General features: G+C 54.1%; 12 protein-coding genes across 12 annotated transcripts; 5 read left to right on the top strand and 7 right to left on the bottom strand.

Annotated features, from left to right (window-relative positions):
- The first annotated feature begins 4,251 nt into the window (after window positions 1-4,251).
- On the top strand, window positions 4,252-5,691 carry BP01DRAFT_358436 (GNAT family N-acetyltransferase). The gene is made up of 3 exons (XM_025575430.1): window positions 4,252-4,684; window positions 4,874-5,428; window positions 5,496-5,691. Exons 1-3 carry the CDS (start codon window positions 4,568-4,570, stop codon window positions 5,532-5,534), a joined length of 711 nt encoding a protein of 236 aa, XP_025429703.1. The 5' UTR covers window positions 4,252-4,567; the 3' UTR covers window positions 5,535-5,691.
- Window positions 5,679-6,899, bottom strand: BP01DRAFT_375366 (FabD/lysophospholipase-like protein; the record flags this gene model as incomplete). The annotated part of the gene is made up of 3 exons (XM_025576890.1): window positions 5,679-6,203; window positions 6,409-6,788; window positions 6,845-6,899. 3 exons carry the CDS (start codon window positions 6,897-6,899, stop codon window positions 5,679-5,681), a joined length of 960 nt encoding a protein of 319 aa, XP_025429704.1.
- An 834-nt stretch (window positions 6,900-7,733) lies between these two features.
- Window positions 7,734-9,118, top strand: BP01DRAFT_402483 (phosphotransferase family protein; the record flags this gene model as incomplete). Its single annotated transcript, XM_025578639.1, has 2 exons — window positions 7,734-8,165; window positions 8,217-9,118. 2 exons carry the CDS (start codon window positions 7,734-7,736, stop codon window positions 8,991-8,993), a joined length of 1,209 nt encoding a protein of 402 aa, XP_025429705.1. The 3' UTR covers window positions 8,994-9,118.
- A 50-nt stretch (window positions 9,119-9,168) lies between these two features.
- On the top strand, window positions 9,169-10,128 carry BP01DRAFT_344453 (shikimate dehydrogenase family protein; the record flags this gene model as incomplete). Its single annotated transcript, XM_025573563.1, has 2 exons — window positions 9,169-9,577; window positions 9,641-10,128. Exons 1-2 carry the CDS (start codon window positions 9,178-9,180, stop codon window positions 10,126-10,128), a joined length of 888 nt encoding a protein of 295 aa, XP_025429706.1. The 5' UTR covers window positions 9,169-9,177.
- A 100-nt stretch (window positions 10,129-10,228) lies between these two features.
- On the bottom strand, window positions 10,229-11,316 carry BP01DRAFT_402489 (sugar phosphate isomerase/epimerase family protein; the record flags this gene model as incomplete). Its single annotated transcript, XM_025578640.1, has 1 exon — window positions 10,229-11,316. Exon 1 carries the CDS (start codon window positions 11,231-11,233, stop codon window positions 10,229-10,231), a length of 1,005 nt encoding a protein of 334 aa, XP_025429707.1. The 5' UTR covers window positions 11,234-11,316.
- A 94-nt stretch (window positions 11,317-11,410) lies between these two features.
- On the bottom strand, window positions 11,411-12,355 carry BP01DRAFT_402492 (shikimate dehydrogenase family protein; the record flags this gene model as incomplete). The annotated part of the gene is made up of 1 exon (XM_025578641.1): window positions 11,411-12,355. The coding sequence occupies one exon, from the start codon at window positions 12,353-12,355 to the stop codon at window positions 11,411-11,413; it is 945 nt and encodes a 314-aa protein (XP_025429708.1).
- A 196-nt stretch (window positions 12,356-12,551) lies between these two features.
- BP01DRAFT_417204 (putative pathogenesis associated protein Pep2) lies at window positions 12,552-13,455 on the top strand. Its single transcript, XM_025579243.1, has one exon. The coding sequence runs from the start codon at window positions 12,640-12,642 to the stop codon at window positions 13,390-13,392; it is 753 nt and encodes a 250-aa protein (XP_025429709.1). The 5' UTR covers window positions 12,552-12,639; the 3' UTR covers window positions 13,393-13,455.
- Window positions 13,456-13,486: 31 nt separating this feature from the next.
- Window positions 13,487-15,660, bottom strand: BP01DRAFT_402493 (uncharacterized protein; the record flags this gene model as incomplete). Its single annotated transcript, XM_025578642.1, has 2 exons — window positions 13,636-15,660; window positions 13,487-13,583 (listed from the first exon to the last, which is right to left on the bottom strand). Exons 1-2 carry the CDS (start codon window positions 15,570-15,572, stop codon window positions 13,487-13,489), a joined length of 2,034 nt encoding a protein of 677 aa, XP_025429710.1. The 5' UTR covers window positions 15,573-15,660.
- Window position 15,661: 1 nt separating this feature from the next.
- On the top strand, window positions 15,662-18,204 carry BP01DRAFT_97983 (putative pentafunctional AROM polypeptide). Its single transcript, XM_025580282.1, has 2 exons — window positions 15,662-17,877; window positions 17,925-18,204. The coding sequence occupies exons 1-2, from the start codon at window positions 15,814-15,816 to the stop codon at window positions 18,138-18,140; spliced, it is 2,280 nt and encodes a 759-aa protein (XP_025429711.1). The 5' UTR covers window positions 15,662-15,813; the 3' UTR covers window positions 18,141-18,204.
- Window positions 17,925-18,810, bottom strand: BP01DRAFT_358437 (YjgH family protein). Its single transcript, XM_025575431.1, has one exon. It carries the CDS (start codon window positions 18,707-18,709, stop codon window positions 18,269-18,271), a length of 441 nt encoding a protein of 146 aa, XP_025429712.1. The 5' UTR covers window positions 18,710-18,810; the 3' UTR covers window positions 17,925-18,268.
- On the bottom strand, window positions 18,810-20,270 carry BP01DRAFT_358438 (acyl-CoA N-acyltransferase). Its single transcript, XM_025575432.1, has 2 exons — window positions 19,465-20,270; window positions 18,810-19,299 (listed from the first exon to the last, which is right to left on the bottom strand). Exons 1-2 carry the CDS (start codon window positions 19,991-19,993, stop codon window positions 19,025-19,027), a joined length of 804 nt encoding a protein of 267 aa, XP_025429713.1. The 5' UTR covers window positions 19,994-20,270; the 3' UTR covers window positions 18,810-19,024.
- A 505-nt stretch (window positions 20,271-20,775) lies between these two features.
- On the bottom strand, window positions 20,776-22,017 carry BP01DRAFT_384382 (uncharacterized protein; the record flags this gene model as incomplete). Its single annotated transcript, XM_025577505.1, has 1 exon — window positions 20,776-22,017. A coding segment is annotated over one exon (1,242 nt), but the record flags the coding sequence as incomplete, so codon positions are not given.
- Between the last annotated feature and the right edge of the window lie 39 nt (window positions 22,018-22,056).

The following is a 22,056-nucleotide window of genomic DNA, read 5'->3' on the forward strand; positions in this document are numbered from 1 at the left end:
GTCTCGCGTCAAACACTCAACAGACTAGGAACTACCATCCGTCTGTCTACCACGCCCTTCCGTCTTTCCCCCAGGATGCATTCGACTGCCGGCCATATGGCGGGGGAGGGGCCACCAAGAACGGTGCTCCGAGGTCGGGGGATGGTTTATCGCTTTCAGCTTGACCTAATCTCCTTGTCAAAGCGAAAGGTGGATCTCGCCCGTGGCTGTGTCACCCCCGGGCTGTAGGTACTAAATGACGATATCATCTTGCTGTTTTTAGGCTATGCTGGCATAGCCTCCTCGGATCACCAAGTGATGACGAAGCTGTTTAGGATATCCTACCGTTTATAGTATTAGTAGTATCTACTATTGATCACTGTCATAGAGCTTATACTATATAGTAGTACGTCTTTCATTGCCGTATATCAGTCGTTGAAGTGCTGCCTGCGTACTTTCCAGCTCTTATTCCCTTGACCTCGAACAGGACCTAGATAGCTTGTGATTGAAGTGTATGACTGCCATTCTTCTCGTCAGGCGCGTCGGTATACTCGGTATATCACACATGCACCGCAAAAAAATCCCTCGATGGTTGCCGATATCTTCCAGGTGCACTCCATTTTTCCGCTATGCTTTCCCTCGGGTAAACGAGCCATTCCAAATATTTTCCTCACATGGTATAATATTTTGATAAGACATGCGCAAAGGCGAGGACTCTGCTCCTGCACTCCGTCAATGTAATATTTATCCATCCGCCCCTTGATGTGTTCTGTCGCATTTGTTGTGCTACTAGTCACGTACCCCGTCATGGACAGCTCAATCTCACTAAATTTCTAGCAATATTCACGCACTAGCAAATCAGCGAGGGAATCTGAGCGATCATGTGGTTACTTGCATGGATTCACGACAATGGAAGCCGCGCCAGTTCTCAGTGTGATGCACGGTCGTATGGGAAAGTGGATGACAATCTACAAGGCTTGAATTTTCCGCTGTCTTCTATATCAAACTCGTTGTTCAGAGTAGGAAGACCATTACGAAGAGTTGTACTTACGACCGTCCCGATATCTTCCCATCCTTCTATAGAAGTCTACGAAAGCTAGTGCTTTTGGGTCCTTTAGGATCATATGCAGCGTATCCGCACTGCTATAGAAAGCCATTGCATCCTAGCGGCTGAAGAGATCCCGAGTCCAGCATTTTTTGGATGTCGTTATCTAAGCTTGACACCACTTTTCGAGCAGTGAATCTGCCAACATTGATGTTTTGGGGACTGCGTCGGCTTCAGAGACATCATGCCCTTGTCCGATGCTCGTAGCCGAGTTGGACAGTGTTACCTGTCAGCGGTTCGACTCATCTGAGATGCCTCCTAATTCATCAAAAAGCAATGATTCCCGATCTCGGCCCAATGCTCAACAGCAATGTGACTATCTCGAAATCTTTCAATATGAACGACAGATTTCTTGCCTCAGTCTCTTCCATTTCAAGTGCGCGCAGACATTACCTCTTTAATCCTGCAACATCAATCATCTTTTCGACAGGAAAGACTTTGTGAGGCATAGGAGCTGTAGTACGAGCAGGGTAACTCAATCTCCCCCTTTGTCAGTAGGCCAACCCCTGGCCCAATTCGGTTCGTATGACATATAAGCTGCAGGCCGTCCGAAGAACTCTCCCCGTCGTCAATACGCAGCTCAAGATATGACCGCTACAATTCTTACCGACGAGTAGATCTTAGACTGCAGGATGATGGGTAGCAGCAAGGGCCCTTTCCCTTCAATGGTATTGCGCTTCTTCGACGTCGTCACACAAAGTGACATACCTTGCGATATCCTCCACGAAAAGCATTACAGTCATCGTCCAACCCCCATCGTTGCTGAAAATCGATTCTGATGACAGCAGACAGAACTTTCACGAGTTTCTTCTGTCTATGATGGCCACAATACGCTTGAGATCACGATCTAAGTTTTCGATGATTCGGACATCGTGATCGAGAGACAAGATTCTTGCGCGACCAATACTAGCTTTTGGGCCGAACGCGAACGTTACTCTGTGATAAGCAATAGAGATTCTCATCTTGACTGAAATAGCGGGAATGGGCACTGGGACGATGTGATCAAGCGGATGGGGTTAAAAGGAGGAGCTTAGTGGACCACGCTTGTCCTCGTCGTCATGCATCGCTTGAGGCCGTCGAGGGATCTTGACAAAGCGTGGATGATTGCGCGATAGTTATAGTAACAGTTACTGGCTAATCGATTGCTGAGATTAGATGATTGGATCCGGGCTAGTCAGTCCAGTGACGACCTTCTGGCTTCCAGAGGGTTCAGCTCCGATCACGATCTGGTGGAGAGGGGTGTGGGGGCTTCCGGCCCGCCAGCCGTGCCCAAGCCTGAGGGTCAGCGATTAGCATGGTTCCGCTGGATACCGGGACGATAATAGGAGATTGGGTCCAATTTTTTCACATCATACATTCTACCATGGATTCCTGGTCCTGTCTTCAGTGGTGGGTTGAAATTCTCACCAAAGCCAATATCACCACACTCTATGCTGACCCCGTCGAAGACCTAAACAATATTGGTTCTCGTGGTCACATCACCAGGAATGTAGGTATGGAAAGCATATCGGTCACACCGAACAGATTGGCTGCATGAGCTTAAGTTATTTTAAGCTTATCGCATGAAGAGACCCCATTGCCGAGAACACGGCCCGGAGACATCATGTGAGAGCTTGAATAGGTGTCACATTCATAGTTGAATCATTGATATCATTCTCAATTCCCTGCCGTAGATCTGAGTACAGTTTGATCTTACTAGTGGTTGCTCAAGATCAATTGACATGTTTTGGTCGACACCCGCGCTCTGACCGTTCGCGGATGGACTCGGCATTACGTAGTCCTTAGTCAAACCATCAATCTCTTCGACATGTCTGAGAATATACTGTACGAGATACTTTGTGCATCTTCTTTCATCGAATGGTAATTTGTCGGTGAGCAAATCTCCCTATCATGTAGTGTACTGTGGAAATTAGAACGTGTGTAGAAATAGAAGAAGAAGAAGAGGCAGTCAATGCTGGGTTACTTCAGTAAACCGCTTGACTGTCTTCAGGCAAGATCAGGAATACGTTCTCTTCTGCCTTCAGAACGCAGTTCTGACTTCATATCTTTTCCCATGGTATTGATGCAAGGAGTCTTTCTGTCCCAAAAAATCAACATGAATTCTCCTTGGCGCTCAGTGAGCGGTGAGGATCTTTTCTTGAGTTCGACCGTGGTTCCAGATGATCTCGATATGGGTTGTGACAGGTAGAATTGTCGTCCACCCTTAGTTGCTCGCGGTTTCAGTCTACGGTTCCGAGAAACAATTTAGCATGAGACCAGCTGCTATGAAATCATGTCGTTGTACAAAAGAATTCCTGGAAAAGAATCCCCTCCGTCTCCAACACAAAAACAACACTCTGATGTAACTGGTATGCTTAGGCGCAGCGCCAATGCACAAGGACGACAGAGGCGCCGTCAGTGGCTAGTTCAAGAGCACGGTCATCAGAGTCGGAGACAAACAGTAAATAATGGGCAATGCATAAGCATGATGATGTGACTCTGAAGAAGACATGGAGAGTGGTGGGAAACGCCGAAGCTAGCTTCCGGTGTGTGTACTCCGTGATTCGAAAGGAATTTTAATTTACTACTTCGCGTCGGTACATTGCCCCTGAAGTCATGCATTCTCGTATAAGGTCAGATCTTTGCGTCGACGTGTCCAATAAAGAAGGGGAGAGGTGTGTCTCATCATTCAATGATTTCAGTCTCTGCAGCCTTTTTGACCACGATAAGCCCTGCTGTATCGACTGCAGCTGATAGGTTTAATGGGCCAGTATTGATAACCGTGAACCGTTCCCCCGGCACAACCTGCCGGAAATTGCCTAGCCAGCTGACCGATGACCTAGCGAGGCCGATCTGCCGTCAATGATTGGCTTCATGAAACAAGATGAGTCCCGTGACCTCAGCCCCGCCTACGCGTCGAACTCCCAGATGCGGAATAGACTTGGACGTCACGGGAAGCGGAGTAGGACTTGCCTGAATGGGACGAATGGGCTGGACTCAATAGGACTAGTAGTACTCGGTAGGTGGTACCAGGTCTCTGGTCGGTAGCCTGTAGGGCACCTTGGTAACTGCAGGTGTAGGTGCAGGCGTAGACCCCGGGTGCAGATGCACTCAGCTGTACTTTTGATCGTCCGAAACACTGAGCGAAGAATGGCGTTGGTATAAGACTTCCCACCAAGCCCCGTTGCCTTCATTAGTCTCTTCTCCTTCTCTCAATTCACCAATTCATCTCAGACTCACCTCAAGAACTCAGTCCTACCCGTTTGGTTATTCCTTAGCATCACCTTCATTTCTCTCCCTCCCATCTCTCCCTCCTCCCTGTCTCCTCCCCTTCTCTTCTTGGTTCAGTGGACTCCCCATCAATAGATGGCGATCTCGCTTATCCCCCTTCGCCGCCATTCTCACGCATACACCATTGCCCTCTCGCAACCTATTCGCAGACACAGTAGGAATTGAATTGAACTTCTCCTTGACCTACTCTCTGTTCTTGATATCATCTACATCATGGCCGTTGAAGTCCTTCCCCTCACCACCGCGGATATTCCGGAGGCCGTAGCATGCATCCAGACAGCATTTGCCGATGATCCATTCTTCCGCTGGGTATTCAACAAGAGATCTGGGGTACGTATGATCTCCATTCGGAGGGGTTTGGGTTTGAGATAGCGATGATTTTCCCCCCGCCATCGCTGCCTCGCCTGAAAAAACCCCCCCGGATGATGTATGATAAGGATACATGTAGAGAGAAATCCAAGTTTCCGCGCCCAATCCATCTTCCCTTCCAAAGAATCCGTCAATAACAGCCAACCCCAGTTCAATTTGCAACGCAACGCCGCCTCGATGGCCGCCCATTTCCGATACGGACTCTCGTGCGAAGCGCCCATCTACATCGCCAAAGCCACCTCCCGTCCCGGCGACAGCGACAAGGCCCCCTGCAGCGAGATTGCCGGCGTCTGCTGGTGGTTCCCCCCACAGCCTGCATCGGAGCCGGTCTCGTGGACTGTCTGGGCCCAGGATTGGCTGCTCTCCTTCCGCCAACTGCTCTTCAACATCCGCTTCGGCGGCCGCGGCGGGCTCAACGTACGGCGGTACTGGCAGTGGAAGCAGCGCCAGGAAGCCACCCACGCCAAGGTCTGGACTGACCCCCGCGGGTATTACTTCTGTAATGTGTTGGCCGTCAACTCCGAGATGCGGGGTATGGGCGTCGGCCGCAAGTTGGTCGAGGCGGTGACACAGAAGGCGGACCTGGAGGGAATGCCCTGCTATCTGGAAAGTTCCAAGGGGTTTCCCAACCTGGTCATCTATGAAAAGTTGGGCTTCGAGCTGGTGGAGGAGATTGACTGTGTGGATGGGAATGATAGTTGCAAGGTAAGTGAACTTCTTTCTCTGGTAGATCAAGGGGCTCGTTCATGCAGATGGAGGCTAATGTGCGCAGCTGTATTGTATGATCCGTCAGCCGAAGAAGGCGGATTGAGTGCAGTCTCCCCATCAACCCCTTCACTGTACCGCAGCGTATACTCTCTGATCGGACTTTTAGTATCTGGGAAGGAAGAAAGATGATTTGTTTGCTGGCGTTACATATGAGCATCAATCATTAGCTTACCCACGACCTTTATTCTCACAAATCAGACACTGTCATAATTTTTCCCGTAGCAACCTCCCTGTTCTCGCCGTAAAGTGCAGCCGCAGCTCGTGACACAGTAGTTTCTATCTCAAACGCAGCGAGATAGTCGAATGTTTTACTCTCCACCTCATTTTCTCTCTCCCAATCCGCCATGTCCACATCCGCAACTCTTCCCCCCACATTGAATCGAAAGTAGACGTCGGGGGATGCTTCGAACCTCTCTTCCATATCCCGCGCAACTGCCTCGGCCTCGAAACTCAGCGACTCGACCACTGAGACGATCTTCGTGGGCAGGAGTCGCTGAAAGAGGCCTGGTCGACTCAGCTGCAATGGCGGAGGCTTCCCTGCTCCAATGCTCACCACACAGCCCACCGACCGACGCTTATCGAATAGGCGACCCGCCTCGCTCAGCAGTAGGCGACAGGGATTTTTCGTGCCCAGGCTCCCATCCACAAACTCCTCCACACCGACCTTCAACGGTTTGAACATCCCGGGGTGGGCCGTCACCGCCCGTGCCGCCTGCCAGACTGTGAGATCTGCATAATCCCCGGCTCGATAAGTTCGATATGAGCAGAATAGTCGCGCATAATCAATGGCTTGAGTGCTGCGGACACATAAACACCTTTTATCAATTGTCAGCCAAAAACTTTCCTCTTCTATTCCCTCCGTCGCTGACTCCATAATGTGAAGAGATGAAGACCTACACTTTACACCCTTTCCTAACCTCTCCACTGCCCTCCTGCTCGGTGTCAGACTCGGCCTCAAGCAAAGTCGTCTCTGGATTCTGATCTGGTGTATTCCGGCCTATAATGTCCTTGATCGCGGCCTCCATTTCGTGGGCGCTGTATTTCCCATTTCCGCTGCGTCGTTTCGGCCGGGAGAACACGCGTTGGGCGAGCTGGCGGTATTCGAAGACGGCTTCATCGACGGATAGGTGGAGACGGCCCAGAAGTAAAGCGAGGAGACCGCCGTGGCCACTGCCACTAATCAGGTCGAAAATCTCGTGAGGCTTCGGTGTTTCGGGAAGGGCTTGCTGTTGTTGAACAGAAAGCATGATAGATTTGAGGATTATGAGCTGGCTGATGGCTGTAATCCCCCCACCGTCTTTGGAAGAAGCATTTAGTTTGGATCCGATTTCGGGTCAGGGCTGCAGGGCTTACCAAGGGAGAGAAGACGAAGGGATTTCGCGCAAGTCTCATCGACCAATTGTGTCATACCTTACTCCTTACAGAGTCTGGTGCTGGTTGACTCATAGGGGCTCTATCAAGTGCTGCGCGGGCATGATTGATATACATATATCGATGGCTGTCGACGCATGGTGGATGACAAGGCTGAACTATAAGCGCTGAGCTTGGCGCTGGTGCTGGCATTGCATTTGCGGCTATTTTTGTTGCCCAATGAGGTTTTATGAAACGCAAATTCCGGTTTCATGAAGAGCGCTTGTTTCTCATCTGATTTATTTGCTAAGGAGGGAGCATAGAAGTTGATTCCAACAGGGCGTTCGACTGGTATACTTGCAACCGCGCTGGGCTTTTAGCGGGAGAAGTGCGGAGACGCCTGTAAGTGTAATTCCAACCACAGCCTTGTGAAGCACCCTAACTTCATTGTCAGCAGACGTGAGGGCGTCAAACGTGGCCAATGGGTTCCACAAGACAATCTTTTGGTTCTCAATGAAGGTTCATGGCATGTAAACGGTCGAGCCCTGTGAACCGAATCGATAGTGGAGCTGCATTGTTGGCTGCCGATAAGGATGGATCAATGGGGCTGATAAGCATGAGTCAATATGATGCCATGCGCTGGTATCCTTCTGAAGTATAGGGGAAAATCGGCTAATGCAAGCTTACTCCGTTAGCTCGAGGCTTGGACAATGTTTCACACCTACCACGCGAAGACCTTTGACTGGCCCTACTGTTCTCACGAAATAACTTCGAAATAAGCTGACAAGATTCTGGTTAGCTCTCGCCAGGATCTCAAGGATGAATATAAATATACTATGTTTCCTCTTCTGCTCACCTCCCAGAGGCTTCATTCTGTATCTCATCTCGCAAGATGAATTCTACTGATAACTACCTCCCACCCAGCCTGAGTGCGGAGAAGATCAATGCATTAATCCTTTCCCTCTCCCTTCCCCCACCCATCAGCATCACTCCCCTTGAAGTCACAGCGGCCTTTCGCTCCATCTATCTTGTTACATTTCCACCCAGCACTACCAAAATCAACGCGCGACCCAATCCCGATGGCAGCATCAGTCTTGTCCTCCGCGTCTCGGGCCGCCAACTCCCACGCATCAAGACCCTCAATGAAGTGGGCGTAATGAGCTGGGTTCGGGCGAACACCTCCATCCCCGTCCCCGCCATCATCCGCTACGACGCTACAGAGGACAACCCTATCAGCCATGAATTCACCCTCCTCGAGAGAGCTCCCGGCATCAGCGTCGACAAGATCTACGATACATTATCGGACGAGACCAAAACCGACATGGTCCGCCAACTCACCGAGTACCTGCTCGAACTCCACACCCGCCCTTGGAAGGACGGATACGTGGGAGGACTCACTCTCACGACATCCGGCCAGGTCACGCACGGCCCCCCTATCGACGAGACTTACTGGCAGACGCCTGATCTGGAGAAGTACTGGTCCCTGGGCACATCCGCCACCCCAGAAACCGAGATCTCCCTCGAGACGCTCAACCCCATCGTCCCCGGCGGATTCCCCAACTACGTCGCCTTCACCGTCAGCTGTCTGAATCGGTACATTTCCGCCATCAACCTCCACCCCTCGCTCGAGCCATACCAAGCCCTAGTCCCGCAGATTCGGGCGTTTACGGAAGGACTGCAGCGGCGCGAGCTGGCAGAACAACTGAACCAAGTGCCCTACGTGCTGGCGCACAAGGACCTGCATTTTGCGAACATCATGTGCGATCCCGCACAGCCTGGGTGTCCCATTACAGCGGTGCTGGATTGGGAGTTTAGCGGGGTAGTGCCGGCGCCAAGGTGGAACCCACCGCGCGCGTTTTTGTATAATATGAAGTGGCGGGCGGAGGACAAAGCGGAGCAAACGCGGATGGAGGCGGTGTTTGAGGAGGTCTGTCGGGAGAAAGGGGCTGAGTGGTTACTTGAGGAGATGCAGTGGGGGAGTCGGTTGCAGGAGGAAGTGCAGAAGGTGGTGAATCATTTGAGGGCGATTGTAGAGGTCTGTCCGAAGGGCCAGTCGGGGGAGAAGGTCGAACAGTGGAAGAAAACTGTGGAAGAAGGGATGCGGACTTTTCCTTATGGTTATGGTGCAGGAGGAGATACACTGCAGGGCTGAAATGGGCATTTTTCTGTCAGTAGTCTCTCCGGCAATCCCACCCGGCTATCTACTTTATCCGCCAGGGGACCTATAAATCCGTACCGTCTCTAGGAGCATTATACACAACCGGTCTCGGTCTCGACTACCTTATTACCGCACTTTTTCCTTTATTGAAATATCTAACAGCTGACTGGGTTTCAAGATGGAAACGCCAAGAACATACCACATCTTTGGGCAAACCATCACGACCAGCCTCTCCCCGAGCATCCACAACGCCGCCTTCGCCCACCACCACCTGCCTTATCACTACACCATCCAAGAATGCCCCTCCCTGACAGCCGTGCAGCATTTGATTGACGCTCCCACCTTCGGCGGCGCCAGCGTGACCATGCCGCACAAGCTGATGGCCTTTCCGCTCTGTGATTCCGTCAGCGATGCCGCCACGCATATCGGGGCCATTAACACGCTGATCGCCGAGACCCACGACGGCAAACGGATTCTCAAGGGGGAGAACACCGACTGGCGAGGGTTGTTTGAGCTTGTCCACGAGTACTCCGCCGGACCAACGTCCCCCCCTGCTGACGGGTTGAACGTCCACCCTGGTGCAGACCTCACTACTACGTCGCCGGTCGCCATCACTGCCGCTTCGGGGACCGGGCGGATAGGCCTCGTCATTGGCGCAGGCGGTGCAGCCCGCGCGGCGGTTTATGCTCTTCTGCAGGCCGACTTCGCCCGGATTTTCATCGCCAACCGAACGGTCGCCACGGCGGAGGCCATTGTCCGGGATTTTGCGGGATTGGCCACCCCCAACGGACGAAGGTGTGAGCTTGTGGCGGTGGGGTATCCTATCTCTGCTGCGAGGGAGAAGGGTTCGAGACCTGAGGTTGTGATTGGCACAATTCCCGGTCATGTGGTCGAGGAAAAGGAGGCGGAGGAGTTGTTTCGGGGACGGAAGGATGGGTTGGTGATCGAGATGGCCTACAAACCGCGGGTGACGGGGCTGATGCGTGCCGCCCGACAGGCCGGCTGGACGGTGCAGGATGGATTGGAGGTGTTGCTGCGGCAGGGGTTTGCGCAGTATACGCTGTGGACAGGGCGGGCGGCACCGGTCGAGGTGATGAGGAGGAGTATTATTGAAAGGGAGTCTCAGTGATCACTAGATGGGGGTGTTTGTACGTGAACATAGAACAATCGATATCATAATGAATGCAGTCCATACTATGAAAAGTTTAGGACTATTTAATGATCTTTAATCACAGATCCAGCTCCTCTGCCAGCCGATTCCAAGCTTTGATGGCCCGCTGAGCATGCGAACGAGGCACCGACGGGTCTGGATCCGCCATCGTCCGCGAGAAGAGCTCCATCGACACCCATCCCTCAAATCCCAGCTCCGTCAAAAACACTCGGGCGATCTCGACCACTGGAAGATATCCGCCTCGGTCCTGCTCGTACAGGAAGAGTCGCGCATTGCGACTCCAGCTCATGCGCGCCGGTTGCCCCTCCAAGTGAAACGGATGTCCGGGGAGGAGCGGCTGCTCCATGCGCTCTGCATCCACCACCTGCAGGTAAAACACCTTGCGCACATCCACCGTGCGCGCCAAACGCGCCAGGGAGTCCGCCAACGCCGCGTCGGCATTGGGGGCTTTCCCATCCGGCGCCGTGGGATCCGCCCACACCCGGCCGGCGATGTTGAAGGTATCCAGACAGCACCCGAAATTCGGCCGGTCCACGCGCTGCACCACCTCCCACAGCGTCTCCCACGCCGACACATGCGTCGCCCACGCGAGGTTTTCGTAGGCAAAGCGCACGACCGGTGACTGCTGCAGCCCCAGCTCAGCCACTTCCACCATGTCGGCTACGATCAGATCCAGATCGCCCGAGGTGCCGGAGGGTTGGAAGTTGGAGGGGATCTGGATGAGGTCGGTGCCGAGGGCTTGGACAATCTTGAACCAGAGGTGCAACTTGGCAATCTTCTGGCGGTGCTCGTCGCGGTCGACGAGGCCCTCGTAGAACAGAAATGGCTGCAGCCCGATGATCTGGAGTCCGCGTTGGTCGCATTGCTCTTTGGTCTCGCGTGCGGCCGCCAAGAGCGTGTCTTCGTTCACCTCGCCGAGCTCGCGCGCCCGGTACTCGAGGTCCTCGTAGAAGATTTCCAGACCGTGAAACCCCGCGGCTGCGATCTCGGGGAGTTTGTCGGGGAGGCGATGCACCCAGGCGCGGCCGACGGACATGGAAGCAATAGCAGGTCTGCACGGCATGATGAGTGAGTGAGATGGGAAAAAAATGATACTGCAGTGGCGTTGGATCCTAGACTAGTAGACTATTCTCAAGCAAGACGAACATGGCCGTCGAAGAATATATATATAAGTTAGGTGCTCTATTTAACGTACAATAAAACATCGGCTATGTGCTCAACCGACCCGTCGTCATTCAATTCAGAAATTGATAGCCGGACTCTCCTCGGCCGCCTGGCGCAGCACCGCCCACGCCTCCTCCACCGGTAGATTCCGACTGCTCTCCTCGCCGCACCACAATCGGTATTGTTCACCAATCTGATGTCCGATGACCTCCGTTCCCTCCACCGTTCTCCAGCCGTACCGTTGCGCCATCTTCAAGAACCGCGTCCGTCGCGGCTTGAAACACATATCCAGCAAGACGCCGGGCCCCTGCCCCGCCCCCGGACTCGCAGACGACTGCAGCAGCGTCTCCACAATCTGATGCACAGTCACCTCCTCCGGCGAGCACGGCTCTGCGTCTGGCACTGTCCCGACGAGATAGAACGGCGATTCCGCCAGCGCAGCCACCTGCGCCACCTGCGTGAGATGCACCAGGGTCAGCTTCTCCGCGCCATACACCCGCGTGCACTCCTCCACGAGCTCCGCCACTTCCCGTTCGTCGCGGTTGACGATGTAGATGAGCGAGCAGCCCAGCTCCGCGTGCAGAGCGTAGATAGCCGCGCGGGAGGCGCCGCCCGCCCCCACGATGGCGGCGGGTTTCCCGCGGCCCGCCGCACTGGCGCCCCGCAGGCAGCCGAGGATCCCGCGCCAGTCGGTGTTGGTGCCGCGGAGGGAGCCGTCCGCGGCGCGGTAGACGTTGTTGCACGCCCCCAGGGTGAGCGCTGGCGGGTCGAGCCCGTCCAGGTGCGCCATGATCGTCCGCTTGTAGGGCATGGTGACCACCCCGGCACCGGCGAAGGTCGGGGCCCGGAAAAGCGCCATCGCGTCTGCCACGGTGGCGCATTCCTGAGCCTTGAACTGCCAGTCCCTGTGGCCCAGGGCATGGAAGATGTGGTTGTGCATCGGCGGGGCGATCGAGTGGGTGACGCCGACTCCGACCAGGTAGCCGTAGTAGCGTGGCTCGGTGGGGGGAGAAGCGGTCATTGCAAGGGTTCGTGAATGGTGAGTAGGGCTCAGGATCTGCTGGCTGGTGGATTGTCTTACGAGTAGGGAGCTCAGTATTACACTACTACGGGTGGCAGGCAGGCAGTTCTTTTTAAGGAACAGTCATCGGGCTCGAGTATATCCGTTTAGGGAAAAGGTCTCTACCGACGGCTTGGGTTGCCGTCTATATGAACCATGAAACTCTCCCCCCCTCCTCAAAGAATGGTTTCCATCATTACGTGTATGTCAGATTGAAACCCCGTTACAAAAAAGATACACTCGCAATGCCTGACCTCCACTCCCTCCCCGCGGGCTCCCGCCCTAAACATGCCGTCCGCAACAACGGCCCCCCCAACCTCGCGCTTGAGCGATACATGCTCCGCGAACTCGCCGAAGGGTGGCCCTGCTACCGCGATGCTTGCGAGTGGGAGAACCTGCGCTCGATCTTTCACCCGGATGCCCACATCTATACCACCTGGACGGGCCGCACGCATCACAACGCTTTCATCGAAGCCTCGCAGGCCGGCATGGACAGAGGTGCGTTCATCATGCACCGCATCCACGGCAGCACCACCGACATAGACCCCACGGCCACTCGCGCCGTCACCAAGATGAAGGCCACCATCACGCAGCGCTTCGGCGATCTTCCCTGCCTCGCAGGAGGCCTGTGTGAAGCCGACGCCGAGAGTGATTGCCGCTTCATCTTCTTCTGGCAGAAGATCCAAGGAGACGATCCTCGTTATCCAGAGCTGGCCGGCCAGTGGCGGGCGGTCTTCGTCCGGCATTGGTATGAGAAGGATAAACTGATTCCCGTCACGCCCGACCGGCTGCCGAGGCTGGATCACGAGCGGCTGCGCGGATATCCGCCGGGGTATCGCCATCTGGCGTATCTCCAAGAGGAAACAATGGGGGTCAAGGTTTTGTTGGATCTGCCTGGACATCGAAGGGAAGGCGATAGCGTGCACGGGAGGAAACATGATCTGCTCTATTGGCAGGCCAAGGAGTGGCTTGATGGAAAGGAGATGGCCTGGGAGTGATGGGTTGCTCCGTTTTCTGACTGTAGCCACGTCTCGGAGACTGTCCATTTCCATTTACTACTCTGAGAATTTACCAACAAGTGACACTGCGCCTTCACGTATTTGGGTGTATATGTTGAAGTTGTTCGAGAAAGTCTGTATCCATATTGCCCGCGTAGAACCCCAAGTTCTCCGCAAACGTAGGCTCGTGTCTGAGCAGATTATCAGTAGCTAGATACCAAACGGTCATGCCAGAAGTATTACCTGCTGATTGGAATCGATGTCATGATCTCTTCGAATAAATCCCCGAAATCATCTGCATCCGGTGGCTGCAGTGGCTGGGCTGCCAAGGTCTCAGGAACAACGCGGGCGGCCGTAGGGATATGGGGAATGACTGGTACGACAGCCATATAATCACTCCCTATTCCTGAGCCTGTTATTGGCCATGATGGAGTACTACCGAGAAAAGTACTATCCAATTTGCGCAAGCCGTGTTGCCGAAACAGCGGCGTCTCGGGATCTGGGTGAAGTTGAATGTTATCCAGCTTCAGCATGTCTGCGTGATGAGAAACTCGTTTCATGAGATGTTCCGCGTCTTCGCTTTCGGAGCATTGGGGTAGCCCCTGCATCGATTGTCTGACCTGGAATGTGAAGCATCGAAGCAAAGGTGTCGATCTGGCATTGCCAGTGATCTCCACGTAATCGTCAAGAAGGTTGACCATCGTTCTCAAACACTGAACGTTCTCACCAGCTTCAAAAGTGCCCATCAGCTTGCCCTTGTCGATCATCTTCAGCATGATGAAACCTGAAGTGAGATGCAGAGTTAGTAGGGGCGGTGTAGCATACTCCACGCCTCTGTATGGACGGTGTTCCGCGATTTGCTTCTGTAAGCGTTGCAGTTCTGCGAGGAGAGCATGTAAGGAACCAAAGCCAGATGTACACAAGGACACGCGGTTGAGGCTCTGTATCAATTTGGAGATCGTGTTGAATGTGCTCAATGCCCGGAGAGGGCTCGTCGATCTGGATCGCAATCCCGCACCCTGGATTCGTTGCGAGGTCCAGGTGTCCCACTCATCCACATCATCTTCTTCAACTTGTGTGTAGACCAGGTGTTTTGCGGCGAGCAAGGATGGTGTTTCATCGAGTAAAGCAGATATGATACCGTCAAGTAGGGTACAGCCGACAAAAGCATGTTTGTGACGGTGAGTCCTCGCTGACTCAGGTAGCATGACCAGTAGCCGAGTTGCCTGTCCAACAAGCACCCATGCCTGATTCAGATCACCCCATTCAAGGTGTATGAGGACGAGAAGAAGAAGGGCTTGGATGTGGTGGAGGTCCGTGTTCTCATAGCTGCGAACGATTCTTTTCTGGATAGACTGCTGGACTATCCGAGGAGTAGGATTAAGCCTCACATCACAAGTTGTGGACGTATAGGCTAGGATTGCCCAGAGAAGAAGACGACAGGCAGAGTCTTTTGGGGAATTGGAGTGGGTATGCATGATGCGCAAAATCTCTCTGCGTTCGATAATAGGGAACCAAGAATGAGTGTGGAGGAAGTAATGATTGACCAGATCGGCCGTGCTGTCTGGATACGGCCAATCTAAAGAGTCTGCGATCTGTGCATCCGATGTGACGTGGTAGGATGGTGGATCTGGTGGTGCTTGTTGTTGTTGTGGTGGTGGTGGTGATTGCTCTCCTCTTTCGTCCCCAGCCACTTCACCTTCCATCTCCATCTGCTGCTCTTCTCCCCCTCCTCCTACTCCTTCTCCTTCATCCTCCAACCAGCTCTCCAGCAAATCCATCTCTCCCATGTCATCCAAGTCAGCGTCGTCTGCATCATGACCAGAATCGACTTGAGCCAGATGAATAACTTCTTTGGCGAGCCTGGACTTTCTCCAACGGTCGGCCCATTCATTGGATGCGAACCGCTTGCCCTCCTGAGCCCCATGAACAATGCGCTGCAAAGTGCTCCCACTGCTAGGCACGCGGTCGAGGATAAATCCGAGCGCAACCTCCAAGCTCCTTACATATCCCGACTGCAATCCTCTCCGCCGGCTGCTGTTCTGATACGTGCAGCTGCGATTTGCCGCCTGACAGATGGAGCATTCCGGCTGCTCGCCGCCGCACTTGCTCTTCCGACGTCGGCATTGGTCACAAGCACGGCCAATACGCTTTCTCTTTGACGGTCGAGGATTGGGCATATTATACAAGAGTTGACTGAATGCAATACACTGATCCGACAGGTGCTGTGGACGCAGAACTATCTGGTGGTTGGAAATTGGGAACTGTCATGTGATCGGCTAGGATCTTAAGCGACGGCAAATCCGGTCGCCCAACCTCATCGACAGGCAAGTGAAACACTTGAAAGCCTGGAGGTCCTTCTGCTTTTCTAATCGACCTTGACCCCATGACTGAGGTTACCGTTCATTCTGCTAGTTGACAATGGCACCAACAATCTCGCCTGACAACTCTCCGCCACATCCCGAAGGCGCGGTACGCACCAAACAGTACAATCCCGATGCAACTCTCGTATTGGTCGGGTTTGTCGGCGCGGGCAAGAAGACGCTGGGAATCATCGCATCTGTCGCACTTCGCCGCCGCTTGATTGACTTCAATACCGTGTTTTGCCAGGAGGTGCACGCTTCGCCCCAGGAGTACATAGCACAGCATGGAGCTGCGCTCTACCGAGAAGTAGAGTTAAAGCTGACGCAACGACTTCTGACACAGCATCAATCAGGGTGTGTGATTGTTGGTTTGGGGTGGCTGGCTACTCGTCAACAGCAAGAGCTACTCAATAGCTTTGCCCAAAGGCATCCTGTCGTCTACATCAGGCGAGATCGATCGGAGCTGCAACGGAATATCAACATCAGCAAGGACAAATTTGTTCATTTGTACGAAGTTGGAAACCCAATCTTCGAGGCTTGTTCCAACTTCGATTTCTTCAATCTCACCCAAGACCTGGAAAACTGGGACGGCATGCCAGCGGCTGCCCATATGCGACTCAAGAAAGCGGGTAGTGTGTTCATCGCCTTCCTGGAGCGCATCTATGGCCGAGACACTAGCGGCGTATATTCAGCAAATCCATTTACCGCGCTTCATACGCATGCTTTGCAGCTTCCTGTAAGCTGGTTAGAAAAGGGAAAAGTAGATCACGAGCAGTTGGACAGCGGTGCAGATGCCGTAAACATCTTAATCGACATTGATCCAAAGCATGGAGTGCCTGAGCTGGCTGAACGCTTGGCAAAGCATATAGCTATTCTCAGGATGTACGCAAGAGTCCCGGTATTTGTCGAGGTCGCTGCTTCACAGCAGACAGAGCTGGTAAGCTCTGACAAATTCTTGAAGCACCTTCTCAGACTAGTGCCGGATGTTCTTGTCTGCTCTCTCAGCTGCCCTTCAGAACTCTTGAGGGAACTCGCCGACACCAAAGGCTCAATTCGGATTATTGCTGCATACCACATACCTCGTCCGTTGTCACTTTATGACCGGTCAGCGGATGCTTTTGAGCTGCTTAAACGAGCGGAGAATCTTGGTTGTGATGCCCTGCGACTCACTGGAGAGTCAAGAGATGAGACTGATAATCTGGCTTGCATCTCGCTACGTCATGGCTTAGCCGAAAAGGCTAAGTTTCCAATCATTGCCTATAACACGGGGAACACGGGTAGATCTAGTCTCTGTTTGAATCCGATTCTGTCGCCCGTAGTACTACCCTGCTGTCGCAGCGAGGGAATCTCTCTCCAGTCGGCCGAACAAGCTCTTGCGGCCTGCTTCATGACTCCCAAAAAGCTGTTCACAATTTTTGGTCGGAACGTGGCACAAAGTCTCTCGCCAGCGATGCATAATGCTGCCTATACTGCCTGTGGGCTACCACATCAATACAGCAGCGTACAATCTGGAGTTCTCCGTGAGGTCAATTCACTACTGAGCGATGGCAAACATGGTGGTGTTGCGATCTCCTTGCCGTTCAAGACCGAAGTCCTCCCCCTTTTAGACGAAATCAGTCATGAAGCAAGGGACATCAAGGCAGTCAACACGGTAGTCTTGGAGCAGATCAATTCAGAGACAGGACACCGCACCACAAAGCTCAAAGGGTACAATACAGACTATATCGGTATCATGGCTGGAATTGAAAAAAATTTGTCGCCGGCAAATGCCATTCGCGCTGGTACGTCGGCCTTGATTGTTGGAGCCGGTGGTATGGCTCGGGCTGCGGTCTACGCTTGCTTGCAGCTCGGTGTGCGGCATATCTGTCTCTATAACCGAACAGCTTCTCATGCAGAGAGGCTCGCAGAATCCTACCGTCACTGGGCTGCGTCGTCAGATACACCTGCTGACCTTCAGATTGCGGTCTTGTGTTCCACAAAGGAGCCTTGGCCTCAGCATCTGCGGCAACCTACCATCATTGTGGCTTGTCTACCTGCACTCGAAATAGACAGTCAGTCACCCGTACAGCTGCTGTTGCCAGAACAGTGGCTGCAGAGTACCACGGGCGGGGTTTTTGTGGATGTGAGTCATTTCAGCCTGCATAAAAGCTACAAACTAATGATAGACAGGTCGCATACGGGAGGTATCAGACGCCATTACGGGCGTCAATGAATGATCGGACCACTCAAGGGTGGATAGTTGTCGATGGATTGGTGATTCTCCTGGAGCAGGGAATTGCTCAATATGAACTCTTTACCAAGCGGCCGGCACCGGTACATGTTATGAGACGCGCGATTCAACAACAATCGCGAACGTCCTGTCCTAACTCGCCCAGTATCTCATGAATGAGGCCCACTCGGGATGATCTTATTCTCTGCCCAGTTATACAAGAGTTGCTGAGTCCAGTCAATCGTGACTGACGGACATTCTCAAAACACAGGACACTCTGCGCAGCCGGTCCCATCGATGTCGCCTATTCTGGCGCAATAGCGTCTACCTCGATTTCGACCAACATCGCTGGATCAATAAAGCCATTGTGCACCACAATCATCGTTGCGGCAGCCCCGATCGGGACGCCGCTGCTGCTGGCATTCCCCTTGCCCAAAACCTCACGGAAGCCCTCGCCTACGGCAAGACAGTCCTCCCGCCGACTGACGAACATCTTCACGCGCACAATGTCCTCGGGTCCTCGTCCTCCCATGGCTCTCACGGCCTTGATGCACTCTTCCAGAGCCACGCGAGTCTGCTGCTTTGCATCACCTGGAAACAGGATCTGAGGGCTGCTTTGTGTGGAAGGGTTTGGGTCGACGGCGGTCGTGCCAGAGACGAAGATATGTTGACCGTGACGCACAGCACGATAGTAGCCGATGATCCCTTCAAAGGGAGAGTCTGTGGCATAGCACTGCTTCGACATGTTGCGGGTGTACCGGGAGGGGGGGTGGGTAATATCGAGAGGGATAGTGGATTTATGATGGAGAGATATCACAAGATTTGCAACACGTAGATTAGGATGTGTGAATGCAACAGAGCTTCAGTCCTGCATGGAGATACGCGGAGGAGGGGGGAGTCCATATAATACTATCTCATATGACTCATTTGTATGGTGAGTGAGCACTGACCCTGCCTCGTCTTGGCGGCAATGAGTCTGCGCCGCATGGTCCGAGACATTAATCGTCATATCTGCAAGTTACTCTGCTCAATTGCAAAATAGCACGAACATGCCCCAATCTCACTGCTGTCTATCCAACACTGGCTTCGATTTCTGTCTATCGCGCATCATGGTAATCCACCTCTGCCTCCCCTGACCCCCATACTCGGCGAAGTCCAACTCGAACGGCTCCAAATCGCGCCAGCCATACTTGCGATAGATGGGGTACCCTTCCTCCGTCGCTTCAAGATAGACCCGGGCGTTCACCCGGTCCGCCCTTTCCAACCCCCACCGCAACAACCCGGATGCCACCCCTTTCCCCTGTTCTTCCGGGAGAGTTGCCAGTAACTCAAGTGCTGCATCACATTAGAGAGAGAGACTCGAGCCCTTTGGCGGTAGTGCTATCTTCGACTGACTCCATCTCCGCCAGATGCAATCCAAGACCCCGGAGGGGAGACACAGAGAAAAGGAAAAAGGAAAAGCAACGAGAAGCAAAGGCGAACCGAAAAGGAACTACTCACCAAAATCCCCCTCCCGCACATACAACCCCTTCAATCGCTCCAACTGCCCCCAGAATCGCTGCTGCACCGCCCGATTCGTCCCCGGGGGATTCATCCCACCTCCCGCTCCTGCCCGCGCTTCCTGGCCATGTAGGATACCAGGCGCATCTTCCTCCCCCTGCCCCGCGCTTTTCTCTGTCTTGTCCTGCTGTTGCTGCTGCGCTCGCCACGTGGCTACCAAGTTTAGATTCTGTGGGTCCTGCAACGAGACCTCCGCCGGTGAGTCCTCGGCATCTATCCCCGGCGCGATCCACCGCGCGTACCCGACCACCCGGCCCGACGAGACCTCCTCCGCGACGAGGAGGTGGGATTCCGCGTCGGCGAGCTTGGCGAGGGTGCGGGCCAGTTTCAGGGGCGTAGTCGCGGCGATATCGAGGTTAGGGAACAGGTTGTGCCAGAAGGGGCTATGGTGGAAGGCGACGATGTTGATGTGGGCGAGATGCGGGGCGTCGGATTCGGTGGCGGGGCGGATCTTGTATCTGGGGGTCATGGCTGGGGTCTGATGTCGCGGGGAGTTTCAGATGTGAAGGGGGTTTTTATGTGTGTGAGAGGCAAAGGGGTTGCAGGAAGTTCTTTTTGTGGGGTGGAAGCGTGAGTAGGGGTGTCTGGTTTTTGGGTCACGAGTAGACTGGGTGGGAAGACTACTTCAAGATACTCAAACCGAACCGGAAAAGTGCCCTGTCCTGCAGTGTAGAGTTACATATCTTAAAAGTACTCTTCGGTGGACCGTGCCTGGGGTATGTGAAGAGAGGCGGGGAGAGGATCAGGGAATTAGTGGGTCAGATGAAGGGATAGATTAAGTCCGTACGTGCTCCGTAAGGCGTGAGCCCACTGCCCCAGAAGTTCCGAGCACCATTTGACAATGAGTTGGGACGACAGAAAACGGCCCCAACTGAATGGAGTCAGGCCGCTCACGATGATTGGAGAAGTCTTTTGCACTTGGATGGATCTGGCTAGAGGTGGGGACTCAAAATCAGCGCAAAGCCAGAAAAGTCGACTTAGATACGAGCTCACTCCAAGATCGAATGTACGGGCAACCATTTATAAGAAGAAGAAAAAAACACAGCCTGTTGAAGTCTAACGAATGTAAAACAGTAGTCAAATAAGATACATCTTAGAACAAGCGGGATCGCCCCTCCCTTTGTACTAAATGAGTGATGGTATCAAGTATGTGATACAACGAGTGACAAAACTTTCGGTGTACATATCCAGTAAGAATCGGGAGAATGACAGTATGATAACAAGTATTTTAGGGAATGGCTGGCCTGATCTTTACAAGATCAATGCTAGGAGAGCCACAAGACCAGAGAAGACCGAAAAGACGCCAGCATGTGGTGCGGCCTGAGGTGCGCCAGCACCGGTGAACAAGAGACCGGTCGACGATGCGGATGGCGCTGCTGGTGGCAAATTGTAGCGGAGAGTAGGTTGGAAGGCGTCGATGCCGGTGGTATGTTGGCTGGGAGCGCTCGTTAGGCCGGTGGGTATTGCGAGTGACGAGGGCGTGGTAGCCGCTGACACGGGCATGTACACTGGAATCACGTGGAAAGTGGAGTCCTGTTTGATCGTGATGCTAGAGGCAATCTTGTCCATGACTACCGGCTCGGTTGGGGCGGGCGCAGCTGTGGTCATAGCGCTCTGAGCAACATCGGTCGTACATGAGGCAGAAGTGGGGACGTGGTGGGCTTCATCTAGATTCGGCGAGAAGGGACTCGTCGCCACCGGTGCCGCCTGAGTAGGGTTGGACTGCGCAGCAGGCTTGGTAGGCTCACTCAGGGCGGCAGTCGAGGGTTTAGATGCAGGAGCTTCCTGAGTGGACACGGCGTCGACTTTGGGTGCAACAGCGGGCTCGGTGGGCTCAGTTGGTAGCGTCTGTGTGAGAGTACGGACAACCTCCTGCACGGTCGGTACGCAGGACGTAGATGTCTTCGGCTCCGGCTGCTTGGGAGGCTCGTCTTCGTGCTTGGGTTCCTCCGATATGACCTCAGGCTTCGGCTCGGGGGCAGGTTCGGGTTCGTGCTTGGGTTCTGGTGCCGGTTCAGGAGCCGGTGCCGGAGCAGGCTCGGCAGCAGGCGCCGGAGGTGATGCCGGAGCAGGATCATGTTTAGGCTCAGGAGCAGGCTGGGGTGCAGGCTCGGGGGCAGGCTCAGGAGCAGGCTCGGGGGCAGGCTCGGGAGCAGGCTCGGGGGCAGGCTCGGGAGCAGGCTCAGGAGCAGGCTCGGGAGCAGGCTCGGGGGCAGGCTCAGGAGCAGGCTCAGGAGCAGGCTCGGGAGCAGGCTCGGGAGCAGGTTCGGAAGCAGGATCATGTTTCGGCTCAGGAGCAGGCTCGGGAGCAGGCGCCGGAGGTGGTGCCGGAGCAGGATCATGTTTAGGCTCGGGAGTAGGCTCGGGAGCGGGTTCGGGAGCAGGCTCAGGCGCCGGCGCCGGAGTAGGGTCATGTTTGGGCTCAGGAGCAGGCTCGGGCGCCGGCGCCGGAGGTGGTGCCGGTGCAGGGTCGTGTTTAGGCTCGGGAGCAGGCTCAGGCGCCGGCGCCGGGGCAGGGTCAGGTTTGGGCTC

Source organism: Aspergillus saccharolyticus (assembly GCF_003184585.1).
Source record: "Aspergillus saccharolyticus JOP 1030-1 unplaced genomic scaffold BP01scaffold_25, whole genome shotgun sequence".
In the NCBI taxonomy this organism is placed as follows: domain Eukaryota; kingdom Fungi; phylum Ascomycota; class Eurotiomycetes; order Eurotiales; family Aspergillaceae; genus Aspergillus; species Aspergillus saccharolyticus.

Coding starts and splice junctions, on each gene's coding strand:
- BP01DRAFT_358436 (XM_025575430.1), top strand. CDS start 4,568: ATGGCCGTTGAAGTCCTTCCCCTCACCACCGCGGATATTCCGGAGGCC. Junction 4,685..4,873: donor TATTCAACAAGAGATCTGGG/GTACGTATGATC, acceptor AGCCAACCCCAG/TTCAATTTGCAACGCAACGC. Junction 5,429..5,495: donor ATGGGAATGATAGTTGCAAG/GTAAGTGAACTT, acceptor TAATGTGCGCAG/CTGTATTGTATGATCCGTCA.
- BP01DRAFT_417204 (XM_025579243.1), top strand. CDS start 12,640: ATGCCTGACCTCCACTCCCTCCCCGCGGGCTCCCGCCCTAAACATGCC.
- BP01DRAFT_97983 (XM_025580282.1), top strand. CDS start 15,814: ATGGCACCAACAATCTCGCCTGACAACTCTCCGCCACATCCCGAAGGC. Junction 17,878..17,924: donor CGGGCGGGGTTTTTGTGGAT/GTGAGTCATTTC, acceptor AATGATAGACAG/GTCGCATACGGGAGGTATCA.
- BP01DRAFT_358437 (XM_025575431.1), bottom strand. CDS start 18,709: ATGTCGAAGCAGTGCTATGCCACAGACTCTCCCTTTGAAGGGATCATC.
- BP01DRAFT_358438 (XM_025575432.1), bottom strand. CDS start 19,993: ATGACCCCCAGATACAAGATCCGCCCCGCCACCGAATCCGACGCCCCG. Junction 19,300..19,464: donor TGTGCGGGAGGGGGATTTTG/GTGAGTAGTTCC, acceptor AATGTGATGCAG/CACTTGAGTTACTGGCAACT.